Source organism: Nelumbo nucifera, chromosome 7 (genome assembly GCF_055504915.1).
Source record: "Nelumbo nucifera cultivar China Antique chromosome 7, China Antique-T2T, whole genome shotgun sequence".
Lineage (NCBI taxonomy): Eukaryota > Viridiplantae > Streptophyta > Magnoliopsida > Proteales > Nelumbonaceae > Nelumbo > Nelumbo nucifera.
In genome coordinates this window covers 45809118-45834884 of record NC_142655.1, presented here as the reverse complement: position 1 = coordinate 45834884, position 25767 = coordinate 45809118, and the positions used below count along the sequence as shown (strand labels likewise).

General features: G+C 38.6%; 1 protein-coding gene across 1 annotated transcript in view; it reads left to right on the top strand.

Moving 5' to 3' along the window:
* Positions 1-25564, top strand: part of LOC104609478 (anaphase-promoting complex subunit) — a 94094-nt gene extending 68530 nt beyond the window's left edge. The window contains exons 15-20 of the mRNA XM_010275813.2: positions 10903-11008; positions 11096-11237; positions 12534-12632; positions 13243-13507; positions 24062-24129; positions 25162-25564. Coding sequence (XP_010274115.1) covers positions 10903-11008; positions 11096-11237; positions 12534-12632; positions 13243-13507; positions 24062-24129; positions 25162-25329 — 848 coding nt within the window. The 3' untranslated portion in view covers positions 25330-25564. The remainder of the gene's footprint in view (positions 1-10902; positions 11009-11095; positions 11238-12533; positions 12633-13242; positions 13508-24061; positions 24130-25161) is intronic.
* Positions 25565-25767: the final 203 nt, after the last annotated feature.

Here is a 25767-nt window from a genome sequence, read left to right as displayed (position 1 = left end):
TAAACAGATCTGCCTATTGATTTTTTGTGTTCACATATATTGTACTTATCACTCCATTGAGCACCTTCTCACGTACAAAATGGCAATAAACTTCTATATGCTTCATTCTTTCATGAAATACTGGATTAGAGGAGATATGAACTGCATCTTGATTATCGCAATATAGTTTCGTAGGAGTGTCAATCGAGTACCCCATTTCCTCTAGGAGATGCTTCAACCACACTAGCTCACATGTTGTGTGTGCCATGGCTCTATATTTAGCCTCTGCACTACTTGCTACCACTTCTGCTTCTTACTCTTCCATGTCACTAAGTTGCCACCAAGAAAAGTGCAATACCTTGTAGTGAACCTTCTGTCAGATATGGAACCGGCCCAATCAGCATCTGTGTATCCCTCTATCTCAAGACTTTTTCTACTCTTATATAACAAATCACAACTTGGAGCTCCCTTCAAGTACCGCACAATCTAGAACCGCCTCCTAATGTGGAATTTGAGGATTCTGCATAAACCGACTCACTATTACTAACTACAAATGAGATATCGGATTGAGTGATTGTTAGGTAATTCAGCTTACCTACCAACCTTCTGTACCTTCCAGGATCTTCAAACTCCTCACCTGCATCACTACTCAACTTAACATTCGGTTCCATGGGTGTTTTAACTGGTCTGTCCCTTAACAACCCTGTTTCTTCTAGCAGATCAAGGACATATTTCCTCTGGCATAGATTAATACCATTCTTGGACCTCGCTACTTCTATCCCTAGGAAGTATTTTAATTTGCCAAGATCCTTTGTTTGGAAGTGATCATGCAAGTAAGTCTTCAACCTGTCAATCCTTGGTCTATCACTGCCAGTGATAACAATATCATCTACATATACCACCAATAGGATCTTCCCAGCATTGGACTCATAGTTGAATACGGAATGGTCATCCTGACACTGTTTCATGCCTAACTTTTTCATCACTTCACTGAATCTACCAAACCATGTATGGGGGGATTGTTTGAGCCCATAAATAGCCTTCTTAAGTCTACATACCTAGTGTTTTAAAAGCGAAAGGCGCACAAAAAGCGACAGGTTCCAAATGCGCCTGAGGCGCAAGGCAAGGTGCATGCCTTTTTAAAAAAGGCGCACAAAATTAAAAAAAAACTAAAAAATAGAAAAAATAGAAAAAACATGTAGAAATTCTAAGAAATCAGGAAAATATCAAAAAGCAAAGTTAATTACTTAATTATTAGCTCAATTGGTTAGAATTAGATACTTAGATCATTACTCATTAGAGGTAATGTAATCAGCTTATCAGCAATCTGAAGTTAATGAATCAGGAAAATATGCAAATATGCAATTATCAATGATCAATCTTGAATCTATCAATATAAAAACTAAGAAATCAGCATGATTAAATATAAAAGAATTATAGAATATGCAAATGCAATCAGCATTGAATATAAAAGAATTAAAGAATATGCAATCAGAAATGATTCAATTGATTAATCAGGAAAATATGCAATAAGTACAGAATTAAGAAATCAGCATTAAATAATTAAAGGAGATTAGTCTACAAAAAAAATAACAGAACAGTATGTATAACACATTCAAATTCAATGATTCAATATAAAAATATAAAATATAAATATAAAAGAATTAAAGAATATGACATATGAGCACAACCTATACAACATTAGATAGTCAGCATTAATGAAGTTAACACTTAAAAGACACTTACCTCTTGGTATCAGTATCCTCTCCATGGCTCACACCGTTACACTCACACGTAACAAAATCAATATAAAAATTAACCATTTATTGTAATAAGCAAGTAAGGAATCAGATTTGAAAAATATTTCAAAAAACAAGCTATATATTAAGTATTTAAATATGCAATATCAATTTTCTAATATAAAAAAAGGTTCTTTCATCAGTCACCATTCACAAAGCACAACCTATACAAAAAGCAAGTTTACTGCCTATACAAAAATCTCAAAATCATATGTTCTCATATGTCCATTGACTCCATTCATCCATTCTTGATTCTTTTTTCCTCAAGCTTCTAGCATTCATTCTTCCTCATCATTTCCCTCTTCTTCATTTGGAAATTCCATATCATCTTCATACTCATCAGATTTGTAATCATCGATATTCTCTTCTTCTGTTTCTTCTTCTATGTCAAATTCATCTTCATCTTCCAAATGAAGTTGGGAATTTGATGTTCTAGGTCTTTTGGAATTGTTTGCCTTGGGCCATTTGGCTCGTAACTGTGAAGTTGAGCTTGAGCTTCTAGATCTTGTATATCTTAGTGGCTCTTCAACTCCAGAAGCATGAGCAACATCTCCCCATGTTAATGAATCACCATCATCAAACACCAAATCATCTTCAGCCCCATCCATCTCTCCCAATAACCACTCATTACTTTCATCAATATCCTTTAGAGAGATGGGATCGGTGTAACTGTGTGAATCAAAACTCTCTTTCAGCATCTGGTTGAACTTAATAAACACCAAATCATTTAATCGCTTTTGATCCAAGCGATTCCTCTTTTTGGTATGAATCTGTGAATTCATAAAATAGCATTGAATTACTAAAAAATTTGAAATTTAAATGTAAAATATAAATATAAGATAAATTACACAAGTAATATTAAAGACATACATGCTCAAACACACTCTAGTTCCATTTGCAACCAGATGCGCTGCATGTTAAACTAAGAATTTTGATTGCAATTTTTTGTAGATTTGGAGCTGAAGCACCAAATGCTGTCCACCTATCAGCTGAAAAATATAAAGATTAACTAAATGAGCAAATTTACTATATAAAAATAGAAATTATTAAAATAACTAAACACAAATATTAATTTACTATATATGAATATTTACCCGGTGCTTTTATCTTTCTCTGTCAAATAGCCATGTTATTACCAAAAATCCCTTCTGCATTCTTATACCTTGATAATTCATCAATGATTGTATTCAACTTGTTCTTGTCACTTTCAAAAATCTGGATTACTTTATAAAGGCCATTTATAATCTCTTCATCTGAATCAATTCTTTCCGCATCGTCATAATAAAATTGAGGGTTCAAATAGAAACCAGCCGCATGCAATGGTTGGTGGAGCTGACAATCCCATCTCCTATCAATAATCTCAAAAATTTCTGATATCTTTTCCCTTTTACCATCAAATGCCTTTGAATTGCTTCCTTTGCTCTTTTAACAGCCTCATAGATGTAACCCATAGCCAGCTTGTTTTCACGATCTACCAAGCGTAGGACATGAACAAGAGGGCTGCACACCTTAAGAATATATATAATGTTATTCCAAAATGAAGGCATCATTGCTGTCTCTGCAATCCTTCTACCCTTCGCTTCCTTTGCCCACTTGCTATCACTCCACTCAATAGAATTGAACATCTCCCTCAAGTTCCTGTTTTGCTTAAAAATGCTTTGTAATGTAAGATAGGAAGTAGCAAAGCGGGTTTTGGCCGGCCTAATCAATTCCCTTTGACTTGTAAACTTTCTCATCAAGTTCAATAGGCCCGGATGGTTGTATATGTATCCTGTTAGTGCTATAGCCCTCTCAATAGTCCTCTTGACAATACGTAACTTGCCAATGTCTTCCAGAATGAGATCCATACAATGGGCAACACACGGTGTCCAAGTCAAATGAGGATACTTAGCCATCAAATATTTTCCTAATAACACAAAAATAATAATTTAAGAAATAAGACAATAAAAACCAAGTAAAAGTTGTAAAGAGAAAAACAAGTTAGAAAATTTACCTACCAAAACATAGTTTGAAGCATTATCGGTAATCACTTGAATGACATTCTTTTCACCAATCCTCTCAACCATCTTCTCAAGTAAATTAAACAACTTCTCAGCTGTTTTTATATCACCCGATGCATCGATGCTTTCTATGAACATCGTCCCAGCATGGCTATGGACCAAAAAATGGATTAGGGTTCTATCTTTCTGTCGGTCCATCCATCAGACATTAGAGAACACCCCCACTTTTCCCATGCCTCCTTATGATGTTGTAATAATGTCTTCGTGTATTCAACCTCATTTTTCAAGAAAGGAAGCCTTGCTTCATAATAACTTGGGATCTTTAATCTAGGCCCAAATTGCCCAATTTCTTCCACCATAGCTTCAAAGGTTTTCAAGTGAATGGTATTTAAGGGAATACCCACTTGATATAACCACCTAACAATAGGTATACAAACTTGTTCCCTCCCTTCTTTGTTATATGTTTCAGTGATGGTGGTTTGTTTCATTCATTTTTGTTCCCTTCTCATCTCTACAACTTGCTCCGGACTAGGTGTTGTCAAAAACTTATCCGTAGGCCCTTTTTTGTCTTTTAAGGGGTGGCTTGGAACTTGATCCGGCAGATGTAAAAGGCTTAGGACATGAATTAGAACTACCACCAACACTATGAACTTGTACATCATCATCATCTTCAATTTCAATCATATTCTCATGATAATCAAAATCAAGGATTCTATTCCTTTCTTCCATCATCATCTTCAATTTTGCATATATGCCAAAATTTTTCCTTGACTTCTTTAGGGCACTTGGTACATCCTTTAACATTCCTCCTTCCACCAACAATGTGCTCTTTTGCCCTATAGATTCCTCCATTAGTTACTTTTCCACAGAATTTCCAGGTGACTGAGTTTGTATTATTAGGGTCTTGTAGAGTTTAGTATTTCCATGATGGATCTCTCCTACTAGTTTCATGAAAAGTATTGCCTTCATCCATATCTAGTTGTACAAAAAAAAGAGGAAACTAAATTAATATTTAATAATCAATCAAAATAAAAATATATAATAAAACGAAAACAAATCAACTAAAATAGCTAACCAAGGAAATAGAAATCAGTAATGCTAATGCATAATGCTTAATTTCTTTCTTTTATTTTTATTGAAGGTTCAATACTTCAATCTGTATTCTGTATTTCTGTAACCAGAAGTTCAGAATATAATGCAACAAAAGTACAGAACTGAAGTCTGAACTGAACTGAAACAGAAGTTCAGACATATTTGAATTGAAAGTCCATAGTCCATCCACTTCTGGGACAGAGCTGGGACTGGGAGCCCTGTTTTCGTGTAAAAAAAGAATTGAAAAAAAGAAAGAAGAAAGTGGGGGAAGAAAGAAGTAAAGAAAAAATAAAAAAAGAATGGGGTGGAGCCTTGTTTTACTATTTTCAAATTAATATTTGCTGATAAAAAAAACAGTGTGTAACAGTGGGGTGGAGCTCTATTTTACTGTGAAACAGACAAGGAAAGAAGAAGAAGGGGGCGAAGCCCCTGTTTTAGTGTAAAACAGTTCCAGAAGAAGGGGGCGGAGCCCCTGTTTTAGAGTAAAACAGTTCTAGAAGAAGAAACACAATGAAAAAAAAGATTGGGTGGAGTCCCTGTTTTAGTGTGAAACAGACAAGGAAAGAAGAAGAAGAAGAAGGGGCGGGGCCCCTATTTTAGTGTAAAACAGTTCCAGAAGAAGAAGAATTGGGCGGAGCCCCTATTTTTCTGTGAACAGGAGGGAGGAGAAGGAGAAGAAGAAGAAGAAGAAGAAGAAGAAGAAGAAGAAGAAGAAGAAGAAACAAATGAAGAAACAAATGAAACCCCTATTTTTCTGTGAACAGGGGGCAGGTGGAACCCCTGTTTTCAGTGTAAAAAGTGAAGAAACAAATGAAAAAAAAAATTGGGCAGAGCCCTTGTTTTTTTGTGAAGCACTTGATGTTGAAGGCCTGAAGAGTTGGAGATGCTGTCGTTGGTCATCCGACTGAGAGATGACCTCTGATAATCGAACTTCGAAGGTGGTTGTTCAACTGAGTTGAAGGCCTGAACTCGATGATTCAAGAAGAACATGGGGGTTGAGGGCTTTGAACTTTGACATTCCAGACTTCGACTGATATTGGGTGTCTGAGAAGATTCTTGTGAAAGCCTTGCATGGCAAGTTTTTTCTCTCTCGATTGGGTCGTGGGTTCTTTCTTTCAAATTTGCCAGACCATATCTCAATATTTTGGCACATAAAAGGAAATAAATAATATATACGATTATAATCATCTATAAAAGTAAATTTAAAAACAAACAAAAAAAACAAAGGGCAACTTAAAATAGGCGCTCGCTTGGACTGCCTGGCGCCTGGCCTAAGGCGCACACCTTAGGCGAAGAGGCGAGCGCCTTCCTAAAGTCTGGCCGCCTTGACCCATGCGAGGCCCCTACTCTGGAAAACGCCTCTCCTTGCGCCTCAGGCGCGCCTTTTAAAACACTGTACAGACCTTATCACTCTCCCCCTGAGCAACAAACCCTGGTGGTTGCTCCATGCACTTCCTCAAGGAGATCACCATGTAAGAAGGCATTCTTGATGTCAAGCTGAAACAAGGGCCAATCATACATAGCAGCAAGAGAGATCAGAACATGAATGGAACCAATTTTTGCAACAGGAGAAAAGGTGTTTGTGTAATCGATACCATACAACTGTGAATAACCTTTGGCAACTAACTAAGCTTTCAACCGTTCAACACTCCCATTAGACAAATATTTAACAGTGTACACCCACTTACAGCCTACAACATGCTAGCGGAAGAGTGGTGAGGTTCCACGTATGAGTATGAGTCAGGGCCGAAAGTTCTTCCTCCATTGCTTGGCCCATCCTCATGGACATCCTTTGGAACAGAGACAGAGGACAACATAGAAACAAACTAGTGATGGGAAGCTGAAAGGTGAGATACAGAAACATAATTGGAAATGGGGTGAAGAGTGCAACTGCGTTTACCTTTCCGCAAAGCAATGGGACGATCATGGTTAGAAACAAGGGGTGGGGTTGGGGTGGGAACAACTACTGGATCTGTTGATGGTGACGAAGCTGGAGGAGGAGCCGGTACCTGACGATGCGTATACACTTGCCGGATGGGTGGTCGCTCAACAGGAAATTGCATTGGAGGCAAAGACTTGATCACAATTGGGACAAGAGGAATGGGGTCCTCAACAGGAACTGACAGAGGAGGTGATAGTGACGGAAAAGAAGAAACACTTGGCCCAGAGAAAAAAGGAACAGACTTAAAGAATGTAACATCAGGACACAAAAGAACATCGGGAATTGGGATTATAACACTTATACCCTTTTTGAGTCCTGGAATAGCCATGGTAGATACACTTACTGGATCGAGCATCTAACTTGTCCATTCTAGGCCCAAGATTATGAACAGAACACACACACCCAAAAACTCTGGGAGTATGAGGAAAAGGAGACAAAGTAGGAAATAAAACGAAGAATGGAGATTGACCTTTAAGGATAGACATGGACATGCGGTTAATAGGGAAGCAAGATGTAAGCACAACATCACTCCAAAAGTGTTTGGGGACATTCATATTGTTAATGTCGACTGTGTAGGGGTATTTTAGTCTTTATATTTATGTTTAAAGCTGCTGATATGTAATGTTTCTGTTCGATGATGTGTCCCATACTTAAGTAGGGACAAAGTAGTCTTTTGTTGTTATGGATAGAAACATATAAATTCAAAGTAGTCCCATACTTAAGTAGGGACAAAGCTGCTGTTGTCGAACCATCTTCATCAAGGTAATATAGTCCACCAGCTTAATGCCCTCCACCAGTCTTCATCCTTGTCTTGAGATCCTGAAACACACAAGAAGAAGGGTAAAAAGAAATAGAGCAATTAAGAGACTTGGTCAATTTACTAACAGACATCAGGTTAAAGGGAAACTTGGGAACATATAAAACTGAGGATAGGGATAACGAGTCTGTATCAACATTACCAATACCACATATGGAAGATGTAGAACCATTGCCAAGAGTAACAGATTGTGATTTGGAGGACGGAGAAAGGGATGAAAACACACCTGGAGTGCCAGTCATATGATCGGAGGCTCCATAATCAAATGGGAGGGTTTGGATGCCAGACAAGTCATACCCGAGTGTGCAAGGGTAGCTGTGTTCTGTTGAGGCGTACCTTGAATGAACCGCTCATACTCATCTTGTGGAACACTCAACATCTCCTTTTTGGAGACATCTGTAGATGTAGAGGGTATTTGATCAGTTTGCTGAGATTCCTGTCTCGAACCACCACTAGTTACGACTACATGATTTGCCCAGGTTGAAGGTGGGCCATGTAGATCATAGCAGAAGTTGATAGTATGCCCCTCCATACCACAATGTGTACCCCTCCTCTAACCATTACTATGTCCTCTACCATGGGCTCTCCCTGAGTCTTGACCTCCAACACGACCACCACCACAACTGTACATGCCACCACCACCACCACGACCATACATGGGTCCAAATTGACCTTCTCGAGCTCCTCTATCTCCACGGTCTCCCCCTCTAGTTACCGCAAAGGTAGACCTATTTGATATAGTTGAGTTCTCCATGGGTCCAACTGAGATCCTCCGGAGATGAGCAAATACTTCTTCAAGAGAGGGAAGAGCAGATCCACCTAGTTTCTGTGCCCTTACCGGTTCATATTCAGACTTCAACCCTACTACTAATCTGGTCACATCCAACTTCTCTCTCTGTTGTTGCTGAATTTTGACATCAGGTGTAAGAGGGTGATACACATTCAACTCATTTCGCAGATTTCTCATACTTGCATAATAGTCTTCAAGACTCTGATTCCCTTGTTGCAAATTGAAATACTCTTGGTATAGTTGGTAAACCCTAGTAGTGTTGTCTTGTCCAGAGTAAAGCTTCCTTGCATGATCCCAGACCTCCTTGTCTGTATCTAAAAACATGAAGTTCACACAGATTTTGGGTTCCATACTGTTCCATAGCCATGTCATAATTTGAGCATCCTCTTGCTTCTACTCATCATATCCCTGAGAATCAGTTGGGGGTTTATCTTCCCTCATATGCTTCACTTTCTTTTTAGCTTTCAGAAAAACTTCAACAGATTCAGCCCAAGGCACACAATTCTCACCATTCAGTTTTATAGATGTCATCTCCACATTCAAATAATCAGAAGGGACCATTACACTGGACTTGCATCCACTTCTGTCTCCCATGACTGCACAAGGAAAAAGGGAAGAAATTTTACCACAAGTTTGTCACTCTACTTCATTAATTAGTCAGCACACTACACACCAATGACTGATTACTATTAGGGTATCTATTATCCTAGGTTTCAGCAACAACACTCACAGTAGTTCACCGCTTTTAGCAACAACACCACCGCTGTCTTCCACTTTCAGCACCATAAACCCTCACAATACACCTCACGAACTGGAAATTTGGTTCTGCAACACATCACAATTTGTTTCTCACTGCTACTCTCACAATTTGGTTCAGCAATCATGTAACCGTTTCACCAAATGTGCACTGTCACCATCCTCACACCTGAAACTAGCCCTCTTCAAATTGCCGAGTAGAGGGTTTTCTACCAACCACACAAAACCACAACAATTTTACTCACTGGAGGCATGAAAACCCCCAGAAGAAGAAAACAATCAGTTCTTTTTTTTTCTTTCTGAGAAGCTCCTAGCTATCAATAAGAATTCTGCAAAACTCTAGAAGAGAATGCGCTGAATAGAAGGAAAAAAAAGGACATTGATCTGAACTAGTTAACCTGGCTCTGATACCATGATAAAATTCAGATGTAGTGTCTGTACAATTCCAGATAATAATAAGAAGAAGAAGAAGAAGGAGAGAATATCTCTGTCTACACCAAACTAAGGGAAGGGGTGTGGTTGTCTTGTTGGCCCTTTTTTTTCTAACAAAAGGGTGGACAAAAAATAATTAGAACACCTAAAAAGAGCTGAAATGATAAATGTTCACTCTACTGTTGTTGTCCATGGAAAAAGTTGGGATACCATATATTAAAGCATAATGCCATTATTTTCCATTATAATTTTTATATCAAACGCACGGAAGATGTGTAGTTGTTTTGATCCTTAAGACATAAAGGGATAAATAAGCAATGGTCATAGTAGAGGGGAGGTTTAAGTAGTTTTCAGAAACCAGAAGGATGGTTTAAGTAATTTACCCCAACAAAATCCATTATGGATGAGACAGCACCATGATCACATCCCTCAAGTTAGAAATATGAATCATACTCAAATAAGCAAATGCTTTCCAGTGCCTATCAGGAAGCCTTCTCCTTCCACCCTCTACATCTGCCTAGGGCTGTCAATGCCTGCTTATTCAATTCTGAGTTTGAAATCCAGTTCAGTTAAGCCTGATTTGGTTCTCAAAAAGTCAGACTATTTATAATTGGTTAAATTTCAATGGATCCCCATCCAAACTCATTTAGTTTCCAAGTCTGACAATATCAGTATGTATTAACCTGCCACCTGGAGGAAAATTTAGGTTGGTTCAATTCCAAACTTGTTAAGTTCTTAAAAGCTGTTGACTTTGTCATCAACCCCTTCTTTTTTTGAATGGTAAGATAAGAACCCGTCAACCCAGATGAACAAATCAGTGAATCATTCAACCAGTTCAAGATCAAGTCAAGAGCCTAACTTTGACCCTTGACACTTGGGGTGCAGAGAGTGACAAAGGACTGCTTTAATTTCTTCAAATATTAAATGTATTTTGACTCTTTAAGATGATTATACCAATTCCTAGTACTAAAAGTATAAAAAAAAAAGAACATTGCAAAATTTTTGTGTGAGCCCTGTTGCCCCCACTCCTAGAATGGCCACTTTTCCCAGGACCTTCTACAAACCGCTTCTCCCCCTTTCATCTTATTTTTCGTGTTCGAGGCCTGCATTAGGATGCCTTGTGATCTATCCTGAAGGATATCTTTTCAAATACATATTAGATGTTCTCTTCTTCTTGATGGGCTAGCTGAGATGGTATATTGCAAACTTTATCTTTTATTTTTGGAAGTAAACTCAGAAGAAGCTCCTTCTATAGTCATGATTGGCTTTGACATTCTAACACATTACTTTTTCAGAAGCATTTTCTGCTATGAAGTTAGCAGAAGAGAAATTCTTATCTGTATCAAAATCACGAATGCAGCTGCTAAAGCTGCAATTGCTCCACGAGCGTGCTTTACACCGGTGAGTCTATCATGTTTTCTTCGTATTGTATGGATTTAATATCACATGGTTATTTTTGTTTACTAAAATACCTGGAATATAATTCAGAGGACATCTTAAATTAGCTCAACAAGTCTGTGATGAGATTGGAGTGTTGGCCTCCTCTGTTACTGGGGTAGATTTGGAGCTGAAAACTGAAGCAAGTCTTCGTCATGCTCGCACATTACTTGCTGCCAAGCAATTTAGCCAGGTTTTATTTTATTTTTACTGGAATTTTTGGTCTTTAGCAATTTTATAACATATGTTATGCCATAATTGCATCTGAACTCTAAGCATTGCATTTATATAGCATGCTTCTATAAATAATTATATAGTTGGATACTAACATTTTCTATTGTTTTGGTATTGGGAGGATAAAATAAGATATAGTCTATAAGGCTTCATGAAATGCCACAAATTCTGTATAAACATGTCCTGGTATTCCTAATGCTTTTGATTCCTAACTGTAATGCATGTTTCTAGAAGTATTTTCTCATTGCCTCTTCAGGATGGATTGTTATTATGTTCTTAGTTTTGTTTTACTTGTCTACCTGATCACGATGAAGCAACATACACCTAACACATGTCTTTTTGTGAAACCCAATCTGTAGGCATTTCCTCTCATATTGCTTGTTTGTCCTTTTAACTTGAGGGCTGGCTTCAAATTTTTTGGCCTCTTAGTCTAGATTGGCAAAAGCATGGAACTTGAAATATCTCCAACCAGGGGGGTGTCAACGGTATTTGAAAATCCGATTTTGAATTCGAGATTTGACATAGTTGAATCGGATTCGGATAATTCGAATATCTAATCGGTCGAATTCGGATATGACCTGATTCAATTCAATAAATATCTGAATTTGACTGATTATTTAATTCTTATATATAATATATAAAATATTTAAATGTCTAATATAATTTATATATAATAATTAAATTATATGAATAATTTATATAATTATATACTTTATATAAATAAAATATTTATTTTATATATTTATTAATGACCTAAAGTAATTAATTAATCGAATTTGAGTTTGAATTGAACATTCGGATATTTAATTGGATTTGAATTCGGATATTAATTTTCAAAATCCGTTGGATATTGAATCGAACTTGGATATCAAATTTTCTAATCGGATTTGAATTTGGATATTGCTTGATCCGATTTGAATTCGATCCATTTAGACCCCTAGTGGTAATCATTTATTCCCCCTGGAGGTTTAACCTTGTGGAATCTAACCTGTTTTGCTTTATGTTTGTCAATTTGTTGATAAAACAATCTGCACCAGTGGTGTTCAGGATGCATTGTTATTATGCTTTTAGTTTTATTTTTCATTGGTAAAAACATGGAACTTGAAATCTCTCCAACCAGGGTGGTCATCACTTTTTCCCTTGGAGGTTGAACCTTGTGGGATCTTGTTCTGTTTTGATAAAACAAGCTGCACCAATGGTGCCCCCCCTCTCTTCTGTCAATATTGTATCATCTGTTCTGGACTGTTTCCTGCAGGCAGCAGCTGTGGCACATTCTCTCTTCTGCATGTGTTACAAATTCAATCTGCAGGTTGAGAATGCTACTGTTCTTCTCTTTCTTGCAGAGATTCACAAGGTATCCATCGTTTGCCAGTTTAATTATATATCAACAACATGAAATTAAGAATAAATTAGATCTTGCCTTCATGAAGAAAGGTGTACCAGCAGTGTAGTGGTCATGTGTACGTGCAGGATAAAGTTACAGGACTTGATATTGATAACCATTTCATGGATCCTACCTATAAAACCTGTGGCAGAGCATACTGACTCACTCCACTGCCATCTTATCATATACTTCTTTTGTAGTCTGTTTCTACATCCTTAGATGGTTGTGACCATTTTGGCATGTTGCTCTTTTATTTCTTTTATTTTCTGGTATTTAGGTTATTACCTGGCTATTAGTCTGAGTTTCAGTTCTCACCTAGCTCAGACATTTGGATATGGCCATATGGGGCATCTGTAAGGCCATGCTTTATAAGATAACTAGGTAATAACCACTCCATAGTAAGTACGGGGCAATTGCACCTATTATTTGTTCAATATCCACCACTCATGTGGTAAATTTGGATTGGGATTCTTATTTAACTTGGGAAATTAAATCATGTTTATTTGTAATTAACAATCCATTTTATCTAAAAGAAATATTGAAATTCCTTGTAAGATAACATGTCTTTTTTCCTAACCAGAAATCAGGAAATGCTGTCTTGGGCCTTCCTTATGTGCTGGCAAGCCTTTCATTTTGCCAATCATTTAATTTGGATCTTCTTGAAGCTTCTGCAACTCTGACGCTTGCCGAATTGTGGCTCTCTCTTGGATCAAACCATGCAAAACGAGCAAAAGCTCTTATACATCGAGCTCTGCCAATGATTCTTGGTCATGGAGGTTTGGAGCTGCGTGCACGGGCTTTCATTGCAGAGGCAAAATGCTATCTATCAGATCCAAACTTTTCAGGTTTGGCATTGCTTTTTTTTTTTTTTTTTGTTTAAACATTTGAGCAATGTTAGGAAGACGTACCCTTTCTTGCAAATCATTCTTGCCCATTTGGGTGTTCACAGTCTGGTACGGTGCGGTTTGGAGATCTCAGACTAAACCAAAAGCTATTTTCTTATGGTTTGGTGCACTTTCTAATACAGTTTGGGCCATTCTATTGGGCTTAACCCAATTAGAATGCCAAACAACATATATGCCTGCATAAATAACAAATATAGACTTTTAGTCACCATAAAATCATTGAATCATCATCGTTGCTATACTATGTAAGCATCAAGTTTGGTTAAAACGATATATTTGTATGACCCTAATCCCAATTCCATTAATCATCAAATGTGGTTTTGAGAGTTTATATATATAATTCAATTCAGGAAACCGAACCACACCAAACCGCCAATTTCAGCTTGCTTTTGGTTCGGTTTGGTGGTCTGGACCATATAATTAACGTCTCCATTGCCCATGTTTCCATCTTGAACCAGTGTACAAAATGTCATCTTATGCTTCATTTTATGGTTGCCGTAATTCAACTATGGAGATGGGACTTGGCACAGAGCATGGGGATGGGGTGGTCTGTGAAATTTCATCAATCTACTCGTCCCTTCAAACCCTGCTTTTCAATGCTTTGATTCCATGCTAGGGCAAAACTACAGCAAATTAAGCTTCCTGCGTGAGATACCCTACCTTGACCATGAAGACATGGCCCGGCTGGCATAAATGATGGGAATTGGATAATCTTTATAGCCTTTGAAGTTGCATGTTGGTGAAGCCATTTGGCGTTATGCCCTGTTCTTGTATCTATATAATTATATGACATTAATCTATCCCTTTATATTTCCTACTTTATATACACATGCATAGCTATTAGTTTCTCAAATTATACTTATATGGTAATCAATGAAAACTATAAAACAAATAAAATATAACGAGTATGTGAATATGTCAAATTAGTTGGGGATATAGCTCTATATATTTGAACTGAAAAATTGGATGCTTTGGGACATTTACATTTCTTTTATTACATATAAGAGTTCATAGATACATGGATAAAAACATCTTTCACAAAGAGAAAAGCATTCATACCATATGAAAATAAAATTGAACAGAGGTATGGTGTATTGGCCATGTTGATGGGTGTCTGATATTTGTTCCCAAGAATTTATAGGTTGTCAGTTTTCAAAAACAGAATCATTGCTGATTTGTTTTCTTTTAATGAAACTGATTTGGTTTGGGACTTGGGTTTAAGGAGACCTTTAAGAGACCTTGAAACAATTGAGCTGATTCCTTTGATCAATTTACTTCAAGACCTTGTTCTAACCTTTTCGGCGGTTGATGAGAGAGTTTGGGTCCTGTCTATTAAAGGCAGCTTCAGTTCTTCTTCCTTTTCTTAAGGTCCTTGTGAACCAAGATGAAAACCTGTCTTTACCTGCTAATGAATTGTGGTCCAATCAAATTCCCCCTAAAATAAAGGTTTTTTGTTGAGACACTGCTAAGCAAAGATTGAATACCTGTGATAGACTCCAAAGGAAGTGTAAAAATTGGTCCCTTTCCCCCCATGTTTGTGTCCTTTGCTAGAAGAACGGGGAGAGTACCAACCGTATTTTTTTTTCAGTGCTCCTATGCTTCAAAGATTTGGCAACGCTTTTTCTCTTTGATGGGAGAAGTGTGGGCAGCACCCTCTAATGTGGTGGACCTTTTTAGGCCACACTTTTTGAGCTGCACTACACGAAGAAAGAAAACTTGGTGGCAATGTGTGAGGGGCAGTGTATGGGATTTGTGGTGTGAAAGGAATGACAGAAAAGTGGAGGAGATGATTGAACTTAAAAACTGTAAGGGGTGCTCACTGGGATCAGATCAACAAAGATTTAAATGGGGTAAATCTGAATGATCTGCTAAGAGGTAGGAACTTTATTGTGAATTTTAACAACAGGGTACAACAAAGGATGGTGGATTGGAGCCCACCTGGAGAAGAAAGCTACAAATTAAACTTCGATGGGTGCTGGATTGGAGCCCCTCTGGAGTGGGAGGAGTGGTCAGGGACATTGATGGATCATGGATGGTGGATTGGAGTCCCTTTGGAGTGGGAGGACTGGTCAGGGACTCTGGTTGTAATGTAATTCTCAGCTATTGAGAACCAGTTGGCTTTGGAATCTCCTTGAGGGAAGAATTGTATTGAAGATTAATCAGTTTTATGATGTTTGTCTGAGTAGATGTTTTATGTTATCCGTTAGATAGGAGGTGGGGACCACAGTAGTTATGTGAGTCCAAATTTTATTATGTTTTTGAGTGTTATATATGCTGTTTTATGTTTGCCGCCTATAAGGGCATAGTTGTCTTTTACTGTTCTATTATTTTAGTATAAATAATAAGTGAAGGGGGGCGGCCAGATTATTGCTCTCTTTTCTTTTCAACTTCTCTTCTTCTCTTCTCCTCTCTTCAAGAAACTACTTTTCTTTCATATTTTTTAATTCAGTAGATTTCTACTTGGTATCAGAGCATCGGCTAGGGTTTCTTGAAGCATTCTCATGCAGCCCTAGATCAGTCGATTGCATGAAGTAGTAAAGGGCTGATCGATCTGCTATAGATTGCCTAGTTCTTGGATTTTTTGGTGGGATCTAGTCATCTGGAAGGTGATCTACTGTTTGGCATCAAAATCAAGAAGAACTAGAGTACGGGGAAGAGTCCTAGAAAAGTTGGACTCTTTATTTTTAATTTGATCTTGGGCGGCCAGGTATTGTTAGCTTTCTTTTGATTTCTTGAAGAGTGCGGTTTGGTTTTTGGATTTTTTTGAGCCTCCTGGAGTGATCGATTCACTCCTCTGTTGGGAGGCGTGGGGAGGAGAGAGATTTCCCTCAAGCTAGGGTTTTCTTCTTCCGGAAAGGTTGGTTTCTGTGTGTGTGATATTAAATTGTTTTTTGAAGGTCCTCAATCTATTTTTTCTTACTGTTGAACTTTTAGAAGTAAGATGGAGGGTTGGAATACCGAGATGAAATCTATCGGTACTGTGGGACTGGGTGTTGGAGGTAGTAGTGATATTTTTGGGTTTGGGATCATTACTACAGTACAACTCGATGATACAAATTATTTGGAGTGGGCATAATCAGCTAAGATGGCTATTGGTGCCCGTGGAAAATTAGGGTATCTCATTGGGGAGAAGAAACCTGATACAGACTCTTCTCGATAGGTGCAGGAGAATACATGGTAATGTCTTGGTTGTGTAATTCTATGTTACCTCATATTGCAAAAAATTTTCTATGGGCTAATACTGCTAAGGAGATCTGGGATAGAGTGACTGAAACCTACTCTCAGAAGCAAAATGAAGCTAGAGCCTATTAGTTAAGAAATCAGGTGATAAGTATGAAACAGGGAGACAAACCTCTTGCTGTGTATTTCTCCATTCTAAAAACCCTATGGCAGGAAATAGATCACTTAGAAACTATGGTATGGGAAAGTGTAAATGATGCAGCAACTTATCACAGACTGGTAGAGAGGAATAGGGTTTTTGAGTTCTTGGCAGGGCTGAACCCTGAATTTGACATTGCTAGGCAACATATTCTTTCTAGGGAGGGTGTGACACTCTCTCAATCCTATGCCTTTTGTCTCTAGAGAGGAGACTAGGAGGAATGTAATGATGAGACAGCCTGGGATTGACTAGTCGGTTATGGTTGGTACAACAAAACCTAAGCCGAATGGAGACAGGGGGAGTAGTGAGACTAGAAGGGAAGATAAAATGGACTTGGTGTGTGGTTATTGCAAGAAGCCTAAGCATACCAGGGACACTTGTTGGAAGCTTCATCTAAATCTTATGCCTGCTTGGATAAGAAACAAGAAGGGAAATGCAAATGTAGCCACTACAGGAGACTCTTCAGCCCCTCTTTCCCAAACTGATTGCTAATCAATTGCAGTAGCAACAGTGAGAACAGAATTGGAGAGGTTTGGACAGCTTATGAGTAAGAAAGATTCACCTGGCTCTAGCCTTCTAGATGGACAACAGAATGCAGGAGCCAACTACACCACTTCCTTTGCACATACAGGTAGTTCATATGCAACTGCAAATCTTGCATCCACTTCAAGTAAGGAGGGACCTCATTGGATTATAAACTCAGGAGCATCTGAGCATATGACTAATGCCCTAACCATTTTCAGTTCCTATCAGTTGTGCTTTGGTAGAAACAGAGTCTCTATAGCAGATGGTTCACATATATGCCCATTGCTGGGAAGGGGACAGTCAGAGTGACCAATGATATAACTGTCTTCTGTTTTGCATGTCCCTAGACTTCATACCAACCTACTGTCTGTTACTTCTTTGACAAAAAATTTGAATTGTTCCGTGACCTTTCTTCTTGGTAATTGTGTTTTGCAGGATCTGGAGTCAAAGAAGATGATTGACAGTGATCGTGAGGTGAATGGAGTCTACCTTCTGGATGAGATTCCGAGACATCAAGGCCATCATGTTAGTAGCAACAGTAGTAGTGGGTTAGAGTTAGTGAACCAGATTATGCTTTGGCACAATTGCTTGGTGTAAAGAACATTGATGTGGACCCCACGGCTGTGGTCCCCACTGTGTTCGTATGGTAGTACAACGTGTATTCTTTGTTAGTTATGTCAGTGTTAGTTGGTAGTTATTTCAGTTTTTGTTGTTACAGCTTGTTATTTCAGCTTTATTATTAGTTTATTTGCCATGTAAACAATAAGGGCAATTCAGCCTTTTTACAATTAGTAAACATATAAATATTAAGAGCGGGTCGGCAGATCAGAACAATTTGACCCTCTCTCTCCTTTTTTCTAAAACTCTTCATGTGCTTCTGCTTTTCTCCCTCTTCTTCTTTTCTTCTTTTGAAATCTTTTCTTTTACTTTCGGATTCAAGACTGATTGTAGTCTTGATCGACTACTTGGAATCAGAGCAAGGATTAGGGTTTCTCATGTGAGTCTGATTCAACCAACCACATGAGAGTTGCCTAGGGCTGGGAGACTAAGGAGGATCGACTGATTCTTGGAGGCTACTAGTAGTGTGCGGCTACTACTAAGAAGATTGTAGAAGGCTGGGAGAGTTCCAGTAGTCAGGAAGAATTAGAAAAGGCTTCGGATCTTCAAGATTAGGGTTTTGCATCAGACAGAAGGCGGCAGCCAGAGATCTTCTTTCACAAAGTAAGTTTTGCTTGAGAACAACCTTGAAAGAACCATCTTGGTCTATTCTAAGAGGTGCGGCTGAAATTTTTTCTCGTTAGGGTTTTGAGAAAAAACCCTAAAATTCAGAACTGTCGATTGGTTTCAGATCAGATCTGAACTGGGTTCACCCTAAAAATTCAGAACTGCCGATTGGTTTCAGATCAGATCTGAACTGGGTTCATACAAAATTCTGTTTTCCTCTTGTTTGTGGAAGACCTAGGTCGGCTGTTATTAGTTGCTTAGGTGTTGTTTCCTATTACAGTAGCTTCAAAAGTTTTTGATTGCTAATTCTTAACCAAGAATGGAGTTCAAGAATCGGGGGGAAGGTGCTTTTGGGACTAGCAATTCTGGTAATATGTCTGAGAATGCATTTCAGATTACAACTGTGAGGTTTGATGGATCCAACTACTTAGAATGGGCCCAATCGGCCATGATGGCTATTGGGGGTAGAGGAAAACATAGCTACCTATTGGGAGATGTGAAAGAACCATCTAAGGAGGACCAAATGTATACCAAATGGGTTCAGGAGAATTACTTGGTTATGACATGGCTGTGCAACTCTATGCTGCCACATATCAGCCGAAACTATTTGTGGGCAAAAACAGCCAAGGAAATTTGGGATGTCATGAAAGAAACCTACTCCCAACCCCTTAATGTCGCTAGGGCTTATGAATTGAAGTGTGAGGTTAATAACCTCAATCAAGGAGAGAAACCAGTCTCTGTTTACTTCTCTACTTTGAAATCTTTGTGGCATGAAATTGACCATCTAGAAACACTTGAGTGGGAAAGTCAGAAGGATGCACAGACTCATAGAAAGCAAGTGGAGATTAATAGGGTTTTTGAATTCCTAGCTGGTTTGAATTCTGATTATGATATTGTGAGACAACAGATACTAACAAGGGACAGTGTGACCTTATCTCAAGCCTACTCATTGGTGCATAGTGAAGAGACTAGGAGAAAGGTTATGATGTAGCATCAGCCCTTCCCACCAGCCTTGGCAGCAGTTAAACCTAAGTCTGGGGGTGATACAGAAAGGAATATAAAGAAGGAAGATAAGTGGGATGTAGTGTGTGAACATTGCAAGAAACCTAAGCATACTAAAGACACATGTTGGAAGCTGCACCCTCATCTAGTCTCAGCAAAACTGAGGAACAAAAGGGGTAATGCTCATATGGCTGTTAATACTGATTCTGCATCCTCATCGGGCACAAAAGGCACGCCTCTAGACACCTTAAGCTGCTATTCGGCCTGCCCTAACACAGTTGGAAAAGGAAGTTGGGAATTCAGTTCAATCATCTCAGTCATCATCAGCTCCTTCCACATCAACCTTTGCTCGTTCAGGTACTCGGGCCTCAGCTTACCATGCTTCAGCTCCAGGTGACACTGAACATTGTTGGGTAATAGACTCAGGTGCATCTGACCATATGACTAGCTTGTCGTCACTGTTCACTACCTATCACTTATCTTCTGGTAGAGATAAAGTGTCCATTGCTAATGGTTCCCTTGTTCCCATTTTTGGCAAGGGAGACATCAAGTTGTCTAATACCATTTCCTTATCCTCAGTTTTGCATGTTCCTAAGCTTGATACTAACTTACTTTCAGTCAGTAGTATTACAAAACATCAGAACTGTTCAGTAACTTTCTTCCTTGACCGATGTGTTTTTCAGGACTTGGAGACAAGGAAGGTGATTGGGACTGGCCATGAGACGAATGGGATCTATCTGCTTGGAGAGAGTTCTCATTGGAAAGATCATGAAGATAAGAAGTCTTTTGTTTCTCAGTCTGTTAGTCCGGTTATGCTTTGGCATAATCGATTAGGTCATTTATCCTTTCGGTCTTTGAAGAGTTTGTTTCCTAATTTGTTTGAGTCTGTTCAGATGTCAAATTTGAGATGTGAGAGTTGTGAGCTTGTAAAGCATTGTAGAACATCTTATTCCTTGAGTAATAAAAGTAGTAATTCTTTTAATGTTGTGCACACTGATGTTTGGGGCCTGTATCACATCCCTTCTATGGGGGGGTACAAATATTTCTTGTTGTTTGTTGATGACTATACCCGTTTTTCTTGGGTTTACCTTATGCGTTCTCGAGATGAGGTCCCTGCTCTGACCCAGACCTTTCATTAGATGATTTTAACCCAGTTTGGGGTCAAAATCAAAATCCTCAGATCTGATAATGCGAAAGAATACTTTACCAAGCCACTGGCTTCTTATCTACTTGATCATGGGATTATTCACCAGAGTACTTGTCCTTATACACCACAGCAGAATGGGGATGCCGAGAGGAAGAATAGGCACATATTGGAGGTGGCTAGAAACATTATGTTTACCTCCAATGTGCCTATCCGTTTTTGGGGCGATGCTATTCTTACAGTAGTGTATCTCATTAATCGAGTTCCTTCACGAGTTCTTGACTTGAAGCCTCCGTTTACCCTTCTATACCCCGATGAAGAATTATTTACTGTTCCCCTTAAAACCTTTGGTTGCACTTGCTTTGTTCAGATTCTTGGACCTCATCGTTCCAAATTTGACCCTAAGGCCTTCAAATGCATTTTTCTCGGTTATGCACAAACTCAAAAGGGTTATTGCTGCTATGAACCTACTTCTGGGAGGAGATTTGTCTCGATGGATGTTACTTTCTTTGAGGAGGTACCCTATTACCCTAGGGTTTCTCCTCAGGGGGAGAGTAGTGAGAATGGGGTAACTCATCAGAAGTTCCTCTACCCATTCCATTGAGTGATGAGGGATGTAATGGGGAGGGTTGTCAGAGGTATCAGGAGTTGAAAGTCTATCACAGGCGGTGGAGGCAGGTTGATTTTGGTCATCAGCAGTCCAGGCCAGCCCCAGTTCCTTCTGCGGATCCAGATTCAGGTACTATAGTCCTTTTATCAGATCCAGGTCCCACTGAGATACCTTCCACTGTTGCTACTTTACCTTCTTTGGATGACCTTGACCTCCCTATTGCAGTTCGTAAAGGGAAACGACATTGCACCACATCCACAACTCACTGCATTTCCCAGTTTCTGTCCTATGATCGCCTGTCTCCCTTTTACAAGTCCTTTCTCACATTCATTGTTGATATTCCTATTCCCAGAATAGTGCAGGAAGCCTTGTCAGTTCGCGAGTGGAAAGATTTAATGAAGGTTGAAATGGATGCCCTTCTGAGGAATAATACTTGGGAGTTAGTTGACCAGCCCAAAGGAAAGAAACTAATTGGATGTAGATGGGTATTTACCGTGAAACATAATGCTGATGGTTCCATTGAAAGGTATAAAGCCCGATTAGTTGCAAAAGGATTTACTCAAACTTATGGTATAGACTACTTGGAGACTTTTGCTCCAGTGGCAAAGATGACCACTATTCTAGTTCTGTTAGCCCTTGCAACCAGTTATTCTTGGCCCTTGTTCCGGATGGATGTTAAAAATGCCTTTCTAAATGGAGACTTACAGGAAGAAGTCTACATGCAATTACCTCCTGGATTTTATGATGCAGAGACAGGTAAGAAGGTTTGTCGGCTGAATAAAGCCTTGTTCAGCTATGTACAGTTCCAGTCAGACCATACTTTGTTCATTAAAAGAGTGGATTCTTCTTTGACCTTGCTTGCTGTATATGTGGATGATATTGTGGTGACAGGGAATAATAACAGTGAGATTGAGTCTCTTAAACAACTCCTTCATCAAGAGTTTGAGGTGAAAGATCTGGGTGAGCTACGATACTTCTTGGGTATTGAGGTTGCTAGATCTAAACACGGGATATTTATTTCTCAAAGGAAGTATGTTCTAGATCTATTAGCAGAAACTGGAAAGTTGGGTGTTAAACCTGCAGATACACCCATTGAACAAAATCACAAGATCAGTGCAGAGGGTGGAGAGCCTCTTGAAGACAAAGCTATGTTCCAACGGTTGGTTGGAAAACTCCTCTATCTTTGTCTCACACGACCAGACATCAGTTATGCAGTCAACGTTGTCAGTCAATACATGCATTCTCCTAGAACTACTCACCTTCTTGTAGTTGAGAGAATATTAGCATACTTGAAGAGATGCTCAGGTAGAGGTATATTATTCAAGAATAATGATCACATGAAGATAGAGGTCTATACAGATGTTGATTGGGCTGGGAGTGCTGATGACAGGAGGTCTACCTCTGGATATTGTGCCTTTGTAGGAGGTAACCTTGTCTCCTGGAGGAGTAAGAAACAAAGTGTTGTTTCTCGTTCTAGTGCTGAAGCTGAATATAGATTGATGACTAATGGTGTGTCTGAAATCCTATGGCTGAAGTCATTACTTGAAGAGTTGGGTATTGATTATGAGAAGCCCTTGATGCTGTATTGTGATAATCAGGCTGCTATTAATATAACTCACAATCCGGTACAGCATGACAGAACTAAACATATCGAAGTTGATCGGCATTTTGTCAGAGAAAGGGTTTCATCTCAAGAAGTGTGTTTCCCGTATATCACCTCCAGCATGCAGCTCGCAGATTTTCTCACCAAGGCTGTTCCAAGGAAGAAGTTAGAGGCAAACCTATGCAAGTTGGGAATGACATATTTATTCCCAACTTGAGGGGGAGTGTAGAGAACATTGATGTGGACTCCACGGCTGTGGTCCCCACTGTGTTTGTTTGGCAGCACAGCATGTATTCTTTGTTAGTTGGTAGTTATTTCAGTTTTTGTTGTTACAACTTGTTACTTCAGCTTTATTATTAGTTTATTTGCCATGTAAGCAATAAGGGCAATTCAGCCTTTTTACAATTAGTAAACATATAAATATTAAGAGTGGGTCGGCAGATCAGAACAATTCGACCCTCTCTCACCTTTTTTCTAAAACCCTTCGTGTGCTTCTGCTTTTCTCCCTCTTTTCTTCTTTTCTTCTTCTGGAATCTTTTCGTTTACTTTCGGATTCAAGACTGATTGTAGTCTTGATCGACTACTATATACAATAATGCAAATGAAGGAAGATGTTTGAGCTTATTTTGAACAGTTGCTTATCATATAGCATGGAATTCTTGCTACATGCAAGTGTCTACTCGGTGCTAGAATTCATCATCATCACTTTGGCAAAATCTGTATTTGAATTTTAAATCTGGTATTTGGAAGTGACAGCTACTTTGCTGGTAATGTCTCTGTCATGGAAGAAGTGTAAATGTCTATTTACTAATGCTAGACCTCATCATTCAAGCTCATGTGATTTGCAATTAAAGCATATTACTGGATAGAATTAAATAGGAACCTTGTAGCCCAGCCCAGTGACCAGTCATTGGGACAATGCATTAGATAATGGTTATACCTAAAATTATCCCATTTGTCAAGTTCTGACATTCTATTATAACCCCATGTGAAATTTTTTGCTTCAGTTTTGGAAGATTCTGAGGTGGTTCTGGATTCGTTGAGGCAAGCTTCTGAGGAGCTTGAAGTTTTAGAGGTAAGCTGCTTGGATATCTATCTAGTTTTGATCAAGTGGGTTTTGTACTAAAGATGGTAAAACTGCCAGTCCAAATAGTGGATAGACTTTGTTGATGCTGGAATTTTTATTAGTGTATAAATGTTAATTCTTAATTACTTACGAACTACAAAAGGATAAAATACATCTTAGTTTCCATATGTACATCTGCTTTTTTTATCAGTTTTGTTGCCTAAAACCCTGCATTCAAATAATTGTAGCATGAGCAATTGTTATAAAGTACATAGCATTAAGGTTCCAAATCCACGCATATTGTCAAAACCCATTTGTGTGTGATTCCTGCCGTTACTGGGATGGAGCACATTTAAATTTTGCTCTTTCCAAACTAGCCATCAAAATACCTTTGCTTTTGAATCACAAAAGGTCAATCACCCTGTAGTAGTGTAGTTGAGTTGGTTGCCTCGCGTATCTTTCTTTGAGGCATGAGTTCCATATAATGGCAGACTGCAATATACCAGTTGGCTTCTGGCATTTAGCACCTTGCCCCTGTTGAAGCTAAAGCCACATTCCCAGAATCAAAAAAGCAAAGGAAAAGAATAAAAAAAACAGGATAAATATTACATCATGGATTTAGTCTTGGGATGAAAATTGGGTTAAGTCTTTCTTGGCAAGTTGAAGGATTGGAGCCCAATGGAGTATAGATTGTTCAGATTAGGTATCCGATTTGCACCCCAGGAAGTCTGAGTTGCAAGTGCTGATTGCCATGTTGGTAATTGTAGAACAATCCTACACGAGGGGTAGAAATTCCCAACATATAAGATCCCACATAGGGGGGGTGTGTTTCTCCTGTTGTCAAATCAGAACTTACACCAATTAGCTGACTTGTTCATCGCTATGTGTAGATGGATGGATTCCTTTTCTTTATATTAACGAGAATTTGTCGATCATTTGCATATGAAGTATCTTTTGTTCTTTACATAATGTCTATATGTATCCGTTTTGGTTTTTTGGATAATGATTGTTGATGATACAAACATTGCTGATGTAATGCAGTATCATGAGTTGGCCGCCGAAGCCTTCTATTTGATGGCCCTCATCTTTGACAGACTTGGACAACTAGAAGAAAGGGAAAGTGCTGCATCTTCATTTAAGGATCATGTGATTGCTCTTGAAAATCCAAAGGATGATGAGGGCCTATTGTTGGATAGTTATTCGACATAATGAAACCAACATATTTAACTTATGGAGTTCTTATTGCCTTTCTATTTTTGTTTTTATTTCTTAGTCTCTTTTTTCTTTAATATTTTTATTTTGGTGGTGGGTGGGTATTGCCTAGTTAGAATAAACAAAAAGGTCAAATGAAAAATTGACCCTCGGTATCAAAATCTGTTGTAAGTAATCTTCTGTAATATTGACCTAAAATTGGGATAATGAATTAAATACTCGTTTTGGTAAAGAAGCTTCTATCTTCTCTTTTTGTTTTGTTTAATGGATGTTTTTTTTTAAAACAAGGGCAACTATGGCAATCATTTCCAAGCTTAAATAGCCCCAACTACAATCAACGAAGATTATGGCGTGGAAAGGGGTTGACAGTTGACACTTGACAGCACGAGTAACAAATTTGAAAAGTTTCTAAAATTCGATGAACATGCATCAACA